The 16,724-nt window shown below is 37.6% G+C and overlaps 1 protein-coding gene across 3 annotated transcripts; it reads right to left on the bottom strand.

Moving 5' to 3' along the window:
* Window positions 1-12,506: 12,506 nt before the first annotated feature.
* Window positions 12,507-15,818, bottom strand: LOC128214884 (uncharacterized). 3 transcript variants are annotated; one of them, XM_052921589.1, is made up of 3 exons: window positions 15,685-15,818; window positions 14,353-14,472; window positions 12,507-14,107 (listed from the first exon to the last, which is right to left on the bottom strand). In XM_052921589.1, exon 3 carries the CDS (start codon window positions 14,080-14,082, stop codon window positions 12,661-12,663), a length of 1,422 nt encoding a protein of 473 aa, XP_052777549.1. In that variant the 5' UTR covers window positions 14,083-14,107; window positions 14,353-14,472; window positions 15,685-15,818; the 3' UTR covers window positions 12,507-12,660. The 3 variants fall into 3 exon arrangements, with proteins under 3 accessions (XP_052777549.1, XP_052777548.1, XP_052777547.1); XM_052921588.1 differs by having other exon boundaries at window positions 15,680-15,805; XM_052921587.1 differs by lacking the exons at window positions 14,353-14,472; window positions 15,685-15,818 and having other exon boundaries at window positions 12,507-14,182.
* Window positions 15,819-16,724: the final 906 nt, after the last annotated feature.

Below are 16,724 nucleotides of genomic sequence, written 5' to 3'. Positions count from 1 at the left end.
CTGAATGGTCTGCTTACAAACACGCCAAATGGACTGCTGACAAATACGCTAAATGGACTGCTGACAAACATACTAAATGGTCTGCTGACAAACACATTAAATGGACTGCTGACAACACGCCGAATGGCCTGCTGACAAACATACCAAATGGACTGCTGACAACACGCCGAATGGCCTGCTGACAAACATACCAAATTGACTGCTGACAGGCACATCAAATGGTCTGCTGACAAACACACTCAATGGACTGCTGACAAACACACTCAATGGACTGCTGACAAACACTTTAAATGGACTGCTGACAAACATACTAAATGGACTGCTGACAAACATTTTAAATGGACTGCTGACAAACATAGTAAATAGACTGCTGAAAAACACGCTAAATGAACTGCTGACAAACATACCAAATTAACTGCTGACGAACATGCTAAATAGACTGCTGAAAAACACGCTAAATGAACTGCTGACAACATACCAAATGGACTGCTGACGAACATGCTAAATACACTGCTGACAAAAATACTAAATGGACTGCTGTCAAACATGCCTAATGGACTACTGATATACATACTAAATGAACTGCTGACAAACATACTAAATGGACCACTGGCAAACCCATTAAATGGACTGCTGACAACACGCCAAATGGCCTGCTGACAAACATACTAAATGGACTGCTGACAAACAATACGCTAAATGGACTGCTGGCAAACACATTAAATGGACTGCTGACAAGACGCCAAATGGCCTGCCAATAAACATTCCAAATTGACTGGTGACAGACACCCCAAATAGACTGCTGACAAACACACTAAATGGACTGCTTACAAACATACTGAATGGACTGCTGACAAACATATTAAATGGACTGCTGACAAACACGCCAAATCGACTGCTGACAAACATACCAAATTGACTGCTGACAATCACATTAAATGGACTTCTGACAAACACACTCGATGGACTGCTGACAAACACACTCAATGGACTGCAGACAAACACATTAAATGGACTGCTGACAAACATACTAAATGGACTGCTGACAAACATTTTAAATGGATTGCTGACAAACATACTAAATGGACTGCTGACAAACATATTAAATGGACTGCTGACAAACACGCCAAAGGACTGCTGACAAACACACTTAATGGACTGCTGACAAACATGCCAAATGGACTGCTGACAAGCACATTAAATGAACTGCTGACAAACACGCCAAAGGGACTGCTGACAAACACGCCAAATGGACTGCCGACAACCACATTAAAAGGACTGCTGACAAACACGCCAAATGGCCTGTTGACAAACATATTAAATGGACTGCTGACAAACACACCAAATGGACTGCTGACAAACACACTCAATGGACTGCTGACAACATTCTAAATGGACTGCTGACAAACACATTAAATGGACTGCTGACAAATATACTAAATGGACTGCTGACAAACATAGTAAATGAACTGCTGACAAACACACCAAATGGACTGCTGACAAACACACTCAATGGACTGCTGACAAACATACTAAATGGACTGCTGACAAACACATTAAATGGACTGCTGACAAATATACTAAATGGACTGCTGACAAACATAGTAAATGAACTGCTGACAAATATACAAAATGGACTGCTGACAAACACATAAAATGGACTGCTGACAAGACGCCAAATGGCCTGCTGACAAACATGCCAAATGGACTGCTGACAAACACCCCAAAAGGACTGAGGACAAACACACTAAATGGACTGCTGACAAACATACTGAATGGACTGCTGACAAACATTTTAAATGGACTGCTGACAAACACGCCAAATCGACTGCTGACAAACATACTAAATGGACTGCTGACAAACACATAAAATGTACTGCTGACAAACATACTAAATGGACTGCTGACAAACACATTAAATGGACTGCTGACAAAGATGCCAAATGGACTGCTGACAAACACACTGAATGGACTGCTGACAAACATAAAATGGACTGATGACAAACACATTAAATGGACTGCTGACAAACACGCCAAATGAACTGCTGACAAACACACTTAATGGACTGCTGACAAACATATTAAATTGACTGCTGACAAACATGCCAAATGGAGTGCTGACAAACACACTAAATGAACTGCTGATAAACACGCCAAAGGGACTGCTGACAAACATGCCAAATGGACTGCTGACAAACACACTAAATAGACTGCTGACAAACATACTAAATGAACTGCTGACAAACACATATAATGGACAGTGACAAACACGCCAAATGGACTGCTGACAAACATACTAAATGGACTGTTGACAATCATACTTAATGGACTGCTGACAAACACAGTAAATGGACTGCTGACAAACACCCCAAATGGACTGCTGACAAACACGCCAAATGGACTGCCGACAAGCATACTAAAAAGACTGCTGACAAGCATATACTAAATGGTAAGCCGACAAACACATTAAATGGACTTCTGGCAAACACGCCAAATGGACTGCTGACAAACACGCCAAATGGACTGCTGACAAACACGCCAAATGGACTGGTGACAAGCATACTCAATAGACTGCTGACAAACACGCCATACGAAATAGTTCCGATTTCAAAATTTTAGTAGATGAAAGCTGCATACTATGTTACTGAACGTCGCTGATATTCATACATATCCGTAGCTCATGTCAGTAATACAGCCTTAGCACCATTCGGAACTCCTCGGACATTTTCTATCGAAAAACAACCTCGGATGTATGCCGTTACACCAGTAGAAGTAGACCGTAATTAATATGTAGTGTTTTAACGCGTATTTGTATATCTACGTTTAAACCAATTGCCAGTGAAGTGTATTATTGCAAGCATAATTAATATTTCCAAGAGTTAAGTCTTTATAATATAACTGCTACTTTAAAATATCTACGTGATCTACTTGCAGCGTAGTAAAAGTGTACAGATTTCTGACATTGTAAACCGTCCATATCCTCCGAGGTTGTTTCGATAGGAGATAGCCGAGAAGTTCCGAATGCCTTACCGCCTTAGCACGGTTCCCCGTTATATCTTGATTCTAGATTTAAGAACCATTCCGACTGAATTTTATACCTTGTTCTAGGTATTTCTTCCACAGTATTGGTAATAATGAAATTGAAATTTCATCGCTTTTTGCCTTTTATATTCTCGTTTGAAAACGTTTCTGATTTTCTATTCGGCATGTGTATTGCATTGGTAGAAGAGGTCGATAACCACTGCTGCTTTTGTTATTTTACATGAAGATAATACAAAACACTGGCAAAATGGACTGCTGATCGTCCCAAGGCGGAAACCAAACCCTTTGTTAAAAAAGATAATAATACTTTGATGCATGGCAAGTCGGCAATCGTATTAAAACACTCGACCTCTTTTGCATGCAATCTGACGTAAGTACTTGATTTTCATTGCTTGATATCAGACTAAGAATCTCCCTTTCTTGCATTCTGACTAAAGTAATCAATCTTGCTAGCTTGAAATCGTACTAAAGTACGCGATCTCCCTTGCTTGCTATCTGACTAAAGTACTTGATCTGCCTTGCTTGAAATTTGATCAAAACATTCGATATGCATTGCCTGAAATCTGACTAAAGTACACGATTTAACTTGCAATGTGACTAAACACTTGATCTCCCTTGTTTGCGACCTGATTCAAATTCTCGATCTCCATGCAATCTGCCTAAAGTATTCAAGCTACTGTGCTCTCTGCCTAAGGTACTTGAAGTCCATTGCTTGCTGCCTGACGTAGGTATTGATAGTAATTGCTTGCAATCTGATTAAGGTTCTCGGTCTCCCATGCTTGCAATCTGACTAAGGTACTCGATCTGCATTGCTTGTAATTTGATTAAAACGTTCGATATATATTGCTTGCAATCTAACTAAATAACACAATCTCAATTACTTTATCTCTTTCCTTGCATTCTGACTAAGGTACTCGTTCTCTCTTGCTTGCTGCCTGACTAAGGTACTAGACCTGCTGCCTGACGAAGGTACTCGTTCTCTCTTGCTTGGTGCATGACTTAGGTACTCGATCTCTCTTGCTTGCTGACTAACTAAGGTACTCAATCTATCTTGCTTGTCGCCTGACTAAGGTACTCGATCTATCTTGCTTGCTACCTGACTAAGGTTCTAGACCTGCTGCCTGACGAAGGTACTCGTTCTCTCTTGCTTGCTGCCTGACTAAGGTACTAGACCTGCTGCCTGACGAAGGTACTCGTTCTCTCTTGTTTGGTGCACGACTTAGGCACTCGATCTCTCTTTCTTGCTGACTAACTAAGGTACTCGATCTCTCTTTCTTGCTGACTAACTAAGGTACTCGATCTCTCTTGCTTGCTGACTAACTAAGGTACTCGATCTCTCTTGCTTGCTGACTAACTAAGGTACTCGATCTCTCTTGCTTGCTGACTAACTAAGGTACTCGATTTATCTTGCTTGTCGCCTGACTAAGGTACTCGATCTCTTTTGCTTGCATTCTGACTAAAGTACTCGATATCCCGTGCTTGCAACCGGATTAAATTACTCACTATGCCTTGCTTACAATCTCACTTAATTATCTTCCTTTCTTGTGATCTGCCAACAATACTCGATCTCCCTATCTTGCTTTCTGACTAAAGAGTTCGATATGCATTACTTGCATTCTGACTATAGTACTCAATCTACACTGCTTGCAATCTGAATAAAGTATTTAATATGACATTTGCATTCTGACTAAAAGTTTTGATCTGCCTCGCATGAAATCTGAACCAAGTCTTTGATATTCATTGCTTTTAAATATTTTACTTCATGTTACTTTAAATATGACTTAGTCACACTTTTGCTATCTGACTAGCATTCGATCTCCCTCTCGTGGAAATCTGACTAAAGTACTCGATCTCCCTCTCGTGGAAATCTGACTAAAGTACTCGATCTCCCGCTCGTGGAAATCTGACTAAAGTACTCGATCTCCCTCGCATGGAAATCTGACTAAAGTACTCGATCTCCCTCGCGTGGAAATCTGACTAAAGTACTCGATCTCCCTCGAGTGAAAACCCGACTAAAGTACTCGATCTCCCTCGCGTGGAAATCTGACTAAAGTACTCGATCTCCCTCGAGTGAAAACCCGACTAATGTACTCGATCTCCCTCGCGTGGAAATCCGACTAAAGTACTCGATTTCCCTCGCGTGGAAACTCTTACTAAAGTACTCGATCTCCCTCGCGTGGGAATCTGACTAAAGTACACGATCTCCCTCGCGTGGAAACTCTTACTAAAGTACTCGATCTCCCTCGCGTGGAAATCTGACTAAAGTTCTCGATCTCCCTTGCGTGGAAATCTGACTCGATCTTTCAATCAATAAGACTAAAGTACTTGATGTTTCTTGCTTTTAATAAGACTAAAGAACTCGCGGTCCCCATTGCGTACTGAGGTATTCGATCAATCTTGAGATCTGACTAAAATACGCAATACCCCTTTCTTATATACAATCTGACTTACTTGTATATATTGAGGGTTGTGTGTATATATTTTTAATCAGATGCTGTAGGCCGTCTGTATTGTTTTTTTGGCGTTGCCCGTCTCACGTTTATTGTCTGTTAGGCCTTAACATAATGGCTCTAAACAGGATCAACAGGGTCTTAATTATGTCAGGCGCAGCAGGCCTGAATCATATAATACATACTGCTGTTAAAGAAAAGGTAGCCATCTGTTTCATGATTTTATGTAATTATTCAACATAATTGCATAAGTACAGCATAATCAATGATACTATGTAAACATGAACAGTAATGCATGCACAAGTAATTTCATTTTATCAGGAAGTGTAATGTATTCACACTTCCTTACACCAGTTTGCAAAATCTTTGCAGTTGTAGAGGGCAATATTGTAGTTGTTATTTCCTAGTTTAGATCTTGCTCTTTCTATGACACTTTCAGGATCCCGACTCGAATCACTTTCATATATCACTTTGTACAAAGGTGTTTCAAAGTCTACCCATTCTTCAATTACCCCATGTTCATATGTATTGTGAATTACCCTCACTTTGTTTTCGGAAGGATCTACGTCCAAAACTATTGCATGATGTCTAGGGTGCAGCCACCAACCATAAAACACAACTTGGTCTCCCTGCTCAAGTTCAGTTATACTTTTGACAGCCCTGTCATCGCGTTTGATAACAGCAACAATTGCTTTCGCGATATAAGGCCCTACAAAGGATCCCACAAGTTTACCCCCTAATGCGCCAAGGGTTCCCCCAATCACACTCCCAACAAACACTCCAATAGCCGCACCGATTGCTGTTCCAATCACTGGCATGACCGCAGTTCCAATGGCAGCGCCAGCCATTCCACCAAGAGCTTCTCCTGCTAAGCTACCACCAATAGCGAACCCAGCTGCTCCTATGGCTTCGGCAAATCTCTGAATCGCGCTCTCAATGAAATCTTTTCGTGAAAGGTCTCCATTTTTCCTGTTTTGGTAAATTTTACTCAAGTCCCAGATAAGAAAACCGCCTTCAATGGCTATCACAATTCCAGCCCCGACCCAGTTCGAAGCACCTCTGACGTGTTCAATCGTCTCAGCCACTGTAAGTTTCCCAGCGCTCTTCAAGGTTTGTTCTATAGTAAGAGACGATGCCTCTTTGATTCCTGCACATACAGCTTTCGACACACCTTTCGCCAGTTGACCACCGACGGTTCCACATGTTTCTTTGATTTTGCCCCAAAGCCATCTGACCTGACAACTGTCACTCACTCCAGTTTTGCAGAATGCTGCAAACGACTCACAGTTATTACTGAAAAATCCATACTTTATTTCGCCTAACTTCGAACGTGCTCTAGATAAAATCAACTTAGGGGGATTTTTGTCGGTAACTTTCTTAGGATAGTCAATTCTGTACAGTGTTCCCCATTCCTTTTCAAAATAAGTCCATTGCATAACAACTTGAAATTTGTTCGTGGTGTGTTCGACCTTATTGTAGTTAATCAGTTGAATGCGTTTGTTTTCCAGGTCAATCTTTACCACAATAGCATGATGCCATATAATGTATGGCCTATGCCAACTAATATGGTCTCCCGGTTTTAAAATATGGAAATTGTCGGCTTCTATCCTTGTTCTCGAACCTTTTACTTGAAACTGTTCTTGTTCCGTTTCTAGGGGGTTCTTATGTTCCGTTAAACTCTGTCCATTGAAAATGATGCGCTGCTCCCCACGTTGATTCAGGTATTCTTCCCTTAGCCATTCTTGCTCGCAAGAAGTGCAATTAACACCGATTAATGCCTCCGTTTCATCATCAAGATATTGGTTAAAACTGTCCAGTTTTTCATTCCCACACACGCACTGCATGTTGTCGATCGCTTGTATCACATATATACTGTAATTCCAGAAACGCGTTCCCTATATACTGATATGTTGCGAAATTCCAATAACGTATTTTACATGTGAAAACCCATGATTAGGTTAGGTTTTTCATAAATGATATATATAGAATTCTGAACTGGGATTCCACTATCAAACATATCTTCGTTTACCATTTCATAACACTGTGACGTTGAACAATACTTCAGTTTTAACACGCTTGAGTTGGTTTCTGTGTCAACAATGCAGTTGAAATAAACAATTTGCATTTACAGTTTGTGTCAATGTTATTGACTCAAGCGTTGGTTAGTTTACAAAGAAAACGAGGGTGATATAATCACAATTCCCTGCTTTGAAATCATGCATTCTTGTAAATATTTTATTAGTAGGATTTAAATAATATTCGCATAGCAATTAGTGGTTTAATAATATATTGCTGGTGTTCAATTATCACATAATAATGTTCTGCCATGTGGAAGTATGTGATCTTGTTTTAACTATATAAATCTACGTCTCTATCTTGAATTTAGTTTCATTTGCTTAAAAATAACAATGAACATTTTGAAACTTCGTCCACGCTTCTTATGAACACTGGTATGCACGTCAATCCCAATGATTAAGTCAATAAGGCAACTTATGAGTCATGAACGTGGCCAATACATTTAAAACACTAAAACAACACGCTGTAAAAATAGTAAATATTTTCACTGACTCATCTCATGACATGTTATTACGAATTGTCTACCTAGGAGTTTTGGAGTTTGGGCGTAAAATATCCTTTTTGTTGATGGGAGTGTATTGAAGTTGTACTTTTTCCTGAATCTTTATAATGTCCTGAGAATAATGCAAGTTGATTGGAGACAATTGGTTAAAAAACAAGTTATTGATGAGCTTTAAGAACACACCATCATCCATACGAGGGTCACATTAATTAGAATATAAGTATATTTCTTTTTTTGGATTTTTTGGTTGATATTTGGAGTTTTGTGACAAATGATCATGTTTCAATTAATTTTGATGTTGAAAAAATGACTGATTTTCTTAAGGAGGGGTGTGGCCATAGGGTGGGTCATGTCAACGCAACTGCCGCCTGTCATGCACTTGTTCAAGTTCTTATTTACATGCCTTGTTATAACTACTTCGGTAGAAAGGTGGCTTCAATAAAATAAAGTGTATACTATTATTCAAAAACATTTATTACGTACCTGATTGATTAAATTATTGTATGACATTATTCGCAAAAGAATTTCTATCATTATCACTTACTAATAAAATATTAAAAACACGGGCAAATATCTAAAAAAAGTTATGGACTTAGTACATACATCTGCAACATACATGTCATGCATGTTCTCTGACGTGTGCACTCACATTTATTATATTACTGTTATCATTAAGAATATACGAACACAGACCTCTCAGACTTCTACGGCTCCTGAATTTACAGTTGTTTTTTAGAAACATATCACATTATTTGGATTTAGCTTCTTTGATATTGTTAGAAAGCATGTTGTACTCTTGTATATTATTGTAGTGAAATGAATGTGCTGTAAAGCCATCAATATGTGTAACATGAAAAAAACTGCTGCCATATTAATTTATGAGAAAATATCATTATATTTGGTAAAAGTATCCTTTATATAATTAAAAATGTTATGGACATGACTTTTATTAGTAACTATCAATACATTTGGTTAAATCATCGTTTATATAACTAGAAAATGTTATGGACATTATATATATTTAAATAAACGAGGTCAGTAAGAAATGCCAGTATGAGCGTGGTTCTACACAGTACATAAATTGAACAATTTTATTTTGTACCACCTTTAGTGTATTTTGTAACTTTTCGTAAAGACCACAGAACCATGATGAGGAAGGATGGTATTGTATGAATGCGTTGCAGACAGTTTTCATAAGTTTTTTTTGTCTATATAGAAATTTGACCCTAAAGTTAATTTACCTAACCCAATTAGTTTAACTGAATCTTGAGACTAGATTGCATGGTCATTACAGAGTATATTAAACTCACCTACTTTGCCGAGGTTACATTTGGAACCGAAAATAATCATTTCTGTCTTTTCTAGATGAAGAGATCATTTGTTATCAATTAACCAGTTGCTTCACTTTTCCAATCAATTCTTGACCGAAGGTCTCCACGAGATCATTAGCTCACACTGGTATCAGCATAAAATATCAACGTTCATTTGGAACTCTTGTATTCGTCTTTAATGTAAACCACAAACAGTAGAGCACCCTAAAACACTAAGGTACGCCACACACAACTGGAGTGAACTCTGTTTTACCATTCATTATATGAATTGACTGTTTCCTGTCGGTAAGGTATGAGCAAACCACTTGTCTGACTCCACACCCATAGCATGTAGCTTTTGTCACAGTATATCATGGTCTACATTGTCGAAAGCTTTATAAAGATCAAATACGATTATGCCAGTTAACAAGCCTTAAGAAGACTTTATAAATTACGTAGTTGTCATACAACATACTATTTTTTACCAAGAGTGATTCGAACTGCATACAGCTCGCTCAAGGATCTTGGACACGTCCAATGAAATGCTAACCGGTGTACAGTTTGAACTGTCTGACCTACTTTTTCTTAAGGAGTGCTAGATGAACCATTCAAAATGGGTTTAAAATAAGTTGCTGTTGTTTGGGGGCTCAAAACACAATTCGGACTACATTCGAGAAAGAATCACTTTTTACTGTATCTTATACATCCTTGAAATAAGATCACATATTCACTAGTTCTACTGTATTTAGTTTCTTCTAACTGGTTCGAACTTAATTCTTATATGTTTTTTCATAGCCCTTTTAACTCAATGCTTAAATACGAACAAAAAAGTCTTTTCAGTATATATCGTAAAATTTTAATAGCTGAATCATTTCCTGAACTTCTACATGTAAAGGTTCTCATTTAATAATTTCCAATATATCGAATTCGATCAAAGATTTACTATTTTACTTAAAGTACGCTCCCTTAACAGGAGCAATGCTTTAAAATGTATATTGTAAACCTAACCAATGGCCATGCAAGGCGAGTGCTCTACCTACTGTGCTACCGGACCGCTTACACACCTTCTCAACACCTGAATAGGTAACCATACCGTACCATACTCCCCTGCCAACTTTGAATTCGTCCCCGAATTTACTGGATCGAGAAAAAGATGAACATGATCTCGACGAAACCACGGGTAAGATATTGAGTGTAAATACAGTCACAGCACCTCGCATTTGTCACAGACCATTTTAATGATGCAATGGAGTCGGACATGTCAACATTTATCCGTTTGATTATCAAATTTTGAATACTAGATCACGTCTTTTAAATGTTTACAAAATCTATAACATAGGCCATCACTCTAAAACCGTTAATGATATGCATATGCAGTTTTGAACATAATGCAGAGGGTCCAACGTTTGTTTTGCGGATTTTTTTGGTGAGGTACATGTTTGATGCGGAACAACTTGGCGGATTGTTGAGTATTTTGGTGTGTTCATAGGATTTTTCATATTTGGTTAGTAAGTTTATACCTGTTTTATCGCAATATAAATACGCCGCCTACCCGGAGGCCATACGTGTTAGCTTCTCTCGTTTTTCAACCTGTTTCTAGAGGTCTTAACACAATTTTTTTGAATGTATAAGCTGAACGTTTGTTTCGATCGAACATGTTCCTCACTTAAAATTCCGGGAAAATAATTTACGTTGGATGGGGGAAAGCACCTACTCACTCATAATCTTTCACGTCGGATTTACCGCATCTATATTTCAGAAAAAATGTAAATGTCTTAGCAATATAAAGAGGAATATCCACTGATAATTTTGTGTCGCATATCCTTAAACTTACAAGGAAGAATGAAGTAATAGTTTTCAGCAGTGTCATCCCAAATATCAATTATGTTCTAAATATTGTCTCATCCTTCGCCCGCTCTTGTTTTCAAACGAAATAGAAAATTGGATTTTCATACTAGTACTTGTATATCAATTTCGACCGCTCGCTCCAAATTTTCTCTGCTAAAATTCGACGAACAAACTATTAAAATGTTGTGGTCTATATGAATACTTACGAAGAAGCCAAATTGATCTCTTACCGTTTCAAGGCGGAAACCCCAATATGTATTTTAATAAAGATGGTCTTACTAAGATACATGTGCAGTCGGCAATCTGGCTTAAGTTCTCGATCCACTTGCTTGCAATCTGACTACGGTATTCGATCTTCCTTACTTGTACTCTGACTTCGTTGCTTCCATGCTTGAAATATGACTGAAGAACTCGATCTCCCTTTCTTGTATTCTGACTAATGTACTCCATATTCGTTGCTGGCAATCTGACTGAAGTATTCGATGTCCCTTGCTTGCAATCTGATGTAATCACTCGATTATGCATCGCTTGCAATCTGACTAAAGTACGCAATCTCCCTTGCTTGCATGCAGTGCGTATTGATGTTATAAATTAAATTAGATTGCTGCAGTCTATCTTTGTTGTCCTGTAATGTTGTGTGACTACCGTTTAGTGTATTGCTGTTATCAAATGCGACGACAAGAGCAATAAAAAGGTTGAAATTTTACTTCGTAATTCCATTTCACGTTTAAATAAGCATATAAGGTAGTGAGTACTTATTTATTTCAGTTCCTTATTACTTATTTAATACATTTCCTTGCACTTCGCTTGTCAAATATATGTTTAGCTGTTAGAAATTAGTAACAGAATATGCCTTCCGTTTTTCCCTATTTACTCTTTTCATTCATTAATTTGTTATATGATTTAATTACGTTCACAAGGAGTAACTAGTTCGGAGGCAGTTATAATAGAATGTTACCAAAACATGTAAGCTGACAATTCGTTTTTTTTTGTGGTCGGTCTATTGCCATTTAACAATATCGTAGTAAAAGTTGTTTAAATTGCATTTAAAATATTGGGCATATTTTTAACAATTGCGTATGAAGTCACATTCTGTACTGTGGTTATACTTGTAAGCTATAATTTTAATTGTGTCAGGAGCTGCAGGCCTGAATCACATAAACGTCTTGTCTTATCTACTCCTGTTTGCAGGATTAAGATTAAATATCATGTTGATGTATCGACTAATGCCTCTTATGAACATTACATTGTACTGATAAGGAACATAACAAGTAACCATCTTTTTCTCAATTTTATGTAACAGAAATGTAACAGAAATACAAATGTATTTGTATAAGTACAGCAGCATCAAATAATTATACAACATGTACGTTCATGTTTACAATAGTTCATGCATCAAGTTAAGCACATTATTTCAGGTTGCGTAATGTTTTCACACTTCCTTACACCAGTTTGCAAAGTCTTTGCAGTTGTAAATAGCAATGTTGTAGTTGTTATTTCCTAGTTTAGATCTTGCACTTTCTACGACACTTTCAGGTTCTCGACTCGAATCACTTTCGTATATCACTTTGTAAAGAGGAGTTTTAAAGTCTACCCATTCTTCAATTACCCCATGCTCATATGTATTGTGAATCACCCTCACTTTGTTCTGGGAAGGATCTATGTCCACAACTATTGCATGATGTCTAGGATGCAGTAACCAACCATAAAACACAACTTGGTCTCCCTGCTCAAGGTCAGTTATACTTTTGACAGCTCTGTCGTCGCGTTTGATAACAGCAACAAATGTTTTCGCGATATAAGGCCCCATCAAGGATCCCACCAGTTTACCCCCTATTGCGCCAAGTGTTCCCCCAATCAAACTTCCAATAACCACCCCAATTGCAGCGCTGACCGGCATGAACGCAGTTCCTATGACAGCGCCAGCCACTCCACCAAGAGCTTCTCCTGTAAAGCTGCCACCAACGGCAAACCCAGCTGCCCCGTTGGCTTCGGCAACTCTCTGAATCGCGCTCTCAAGAAAATCCTTTCGTGAAAGATCTCCGTTCTTCCTGTTTTGATAAATTCTAATCAAGCCCCGTACAAGATAAAAATATTCAATGGCTATCACAATGCCAGTCCCCATCCAATTCGAAGCACCTCTGACTTGTCCAACCGTCTCTACCACTGCAAGTTTTCCAGCGCATTGTAGGGTCTGTTCGACAGTAATAGAAGACGCCTCTTTCATCCCACAACATACAGCTTTCGACACGCCTTTTGCCTGTTGACTAACGGCAATTCCACATGTTTCTTTGATTTTGCCCCAAAGCCATCTGACCTGACAACTGTCACTCACTCCAGTTTTGCAAAATGTTGCATAGGACTCACAGTTATTACTGAAAAATCCATACTTAGTTTCGCCTATTTTCGACCATGCTCTAGATAAAGTCAACTTCGGGGGATTTTTGTCGGTAACCTTTTTAGGATAGTCAATTCTGTACAGTGTTCCCCATTCCTTTTCAAAAGATGTCCATTGCACAACAACTAGAAATGTGTTCGTGGTGTATTTAACCATATTGTAGCTAATAATGTGGATGCGTTTATTTTCTATGTCAATCTCTATCACAATAGCATGATGCCATATAATGTATGGCCTATGCCAACTTATATGATCTCCTGGTTTTAAAATATAGAAATTGTCGGCTTCTATCCTTGTTCTCGAACCTTTAACTTGAAACTGTTCTTGTTCCTTTTCTAGAGGATTCTTCTGTTCCGTTAAACTCTTTCCATTGAAAATATTGCGCTCTCCCCCACTTTGATTCAGGTATTCTTCCCTCAGCCATTCTTGTTCGCAAGAAGTGCAGTTTACACCCATCAATGCTTCATCATCAAGATATTGGCTGAAAAACTCCAGATTATCATTTCCACATAGGCATTGCATTCTATCGACCTTTTAATCACATATAGTGTAAAGAAATAAATGTGTTTTTCCGGCCACGCGGCTTTTATATGATATCCTTTTTTGCGGATTTCCCAAAACCAAAATTGTAAGTTTACGATTTTAAAAATATATATCTAAAAATCGTGCATTGGGATTCCTTTATGCGGATAACATTGCGCAATAAACATGCAATGTGACACTTACTATTAAGTTGAAGGCATCACACTCCTAATGAAAACCTCCACTTGAAACTCTTAAATTTTAATCCTTTAGCCCAAGTTGTTAAGCACAGGTTACAGGCTTATTCAGATGTTATGATTCTGTCTGAAATTAATATTGAACATTTATATTAAACTTAAATTCAAAAAATGCAAATGATATTGATATAAAATCAAATTGCCAAATTAGATGCAGAAAAGCAGCGCAAAGCACGTGGTATAATAATTGGAGACAAATAATAAATATGAGGAAAATGTGACAAAACACCCTTTAAAACATGCACTTTTAAAATAAGATTAGATGTAGGATAAATATCAGATTGAGGATAAAAAGTACATAAATGGTGATAACAGGCAAAGGGTTACGGGTAACCATATTTTAAATATAGCTAAGGCATTTACAGATATACAACACTACCAAAGAACATCATTTAATTTAGACCAATGTTTATGTATATCTTAAAAGCAGGTTATACCTCTTTGAACATGAAGATACAGATAGCTCAAAAGTTAATTCTACAAACGCGTACAATTTATATGATTTTATCAGGCTACATAAAAAAGTTTATGTTTGGCATCAATGTAAAGCACCATAGTAGCTTTTAAAACTATGCACATGTATACAAAAATGCGTCTTGACTCAACGAATCTCTAGATGCGACTGTGTCGAGAGCTGAATTATGTGGAAATTTGGAAGGGATTGGTCGTAACAATGCCTCAACCCCGGCCGATGACAATTCCAGCTCATATCAAGCTAGACAGGCCAAATCTTTTACTATTTTCTGACTAGAAACTAGGAATATTGACACAAGCCAAACGTAGATCTATCCGCAATATGATTTGACATATCGCTATAGCAGAAAAAGCGGAACTTTGTTTGATTGCAAGAAATGCAAAAAAGTATGCAAAATCTTAAGCAAACTGCACTAGATCACTGTAAAAAGAGGATAAGTGGTTGTTTCAGGTCGATATCGATTACATTTCATCGCGGGGCACCGTGAGTCATTATTATTTTTTTTTTTATTACGTCCACTTGTGGTGCAATTTTCGGTGTTCACGAAATGAAATATGAGCGATATCTCATTGAAACAAACATTGTTTTTTTGTTATATGCTTGAACATCGTTTCAAGGTATCCAGTAAACCATTACGTAAAAAATGATGCCTGGTGATCCCGTATTATTTTGGTATCATTTGACAATGTTTTATATGCAGATAAAGAATAAATGTGAATTTGATACCGATTAAAATATCAAAACTACGCTTTTTCGAACATGAACATTCCAATATCAAGTTAAATAAAAAATCAATCACTTTACATGAATGAATGAATCAATCAATGAATCAATCAATATATTCATCAATTATCCAATTAATCCACCAATCAAACAAACAATCAATCAAATAATCAATTAAATAAATCCTCAATTTTGGACGAAGACATGCATTCAATGCATGTTAGTGAGATGACGCTATGTTCATTTTGTACATGTAAAGCAAGACCACATCATGTACGCTAAACAGGATGCCACTTTTAAGATTGTGATAACTCTTAGTCATTTTCTTATGAACAAAAAATAGATTTAAGTCATCTCCGCGTCAGAAACGTAAGTACTTATCACAGTCTCCATTCAGACGTGGGCAGTAAACAATAAATTAAAGTTAGATTAACAAAACCAAGTAGGTACAATGCATTTGCATGTATGCAATACTCGATAAGACGTAGATAATACGCGATGAAATGGACTTATTTGAACTTCAATGCACTTCAATAACGACGGAAAACATGAGTAACTTATATTAAGTGCTTTATATTTGTGCGAAAACAGATCATATGTTAGTTGAGATTGGGAAATCAGCAATCTGAACCTTCTGATGTCACTTGTAACCCTTTCCCCCTTGTTGGTGAATTTTCCTCTAAAAACATTTAGGCATTTTTTGAAAACGACAGTTAATTACTATACGGCAATAAAGTGTTGAATATTATACGTCATAAAATGATAGCGTATTTGTTATTTTGATTGTTTGTACTTGTATTCCTGTGTGTTTTTCTGTAATCATGGAATTCAAATATTCTTAAAAAAATGAAACAACAACATTATTTATGAAACAGGTATTGTTCTGCTGTAATTATTTACAAAATCTATCAAATATATACGAATATTGAAAAAGATAATGGTAGAATTTAGAAAATCCAAATGTTAACGCAATGTTTTTTTAGATAAAAATCCCTAATAGCTGTCTTCTACTAGCAATTCTCTACGAGATTAATGTGTGTGTGTGTGTGTGTGTGCGTGCGTGCGTGCGTGCGTGCGTGCCTGCGTGCGTGCCTGCGCGCGCGTGCGATCGTGCGTGTGTG

Source organism: Mya arenaria, chromosome 13 (assembly GCF_026914265.1).
Source record: "Mya arenaria isolate MELC-2E11 chromosome 13, ASM2691426v1".
Classification (NCBI taxonomy): Eukaryota; Metazoa; Mollusca; class Bivalvia; order Myida; family Myidae; genus Mya; species Mya arenaria.
This window is presented reverse-complemented; position numbering and strand designations above follow the sequence as displayed.

Bases quoted from the DNA above. Each gene is read 5' to 3' on its own strand.
- LOC128214884 (XM_052921587.1), bottom strand. From the start codon at position 14,148: ATGCAATGCCTATGTGGAAATGATAATCTGGAGTTTTTCAGCCAATAT.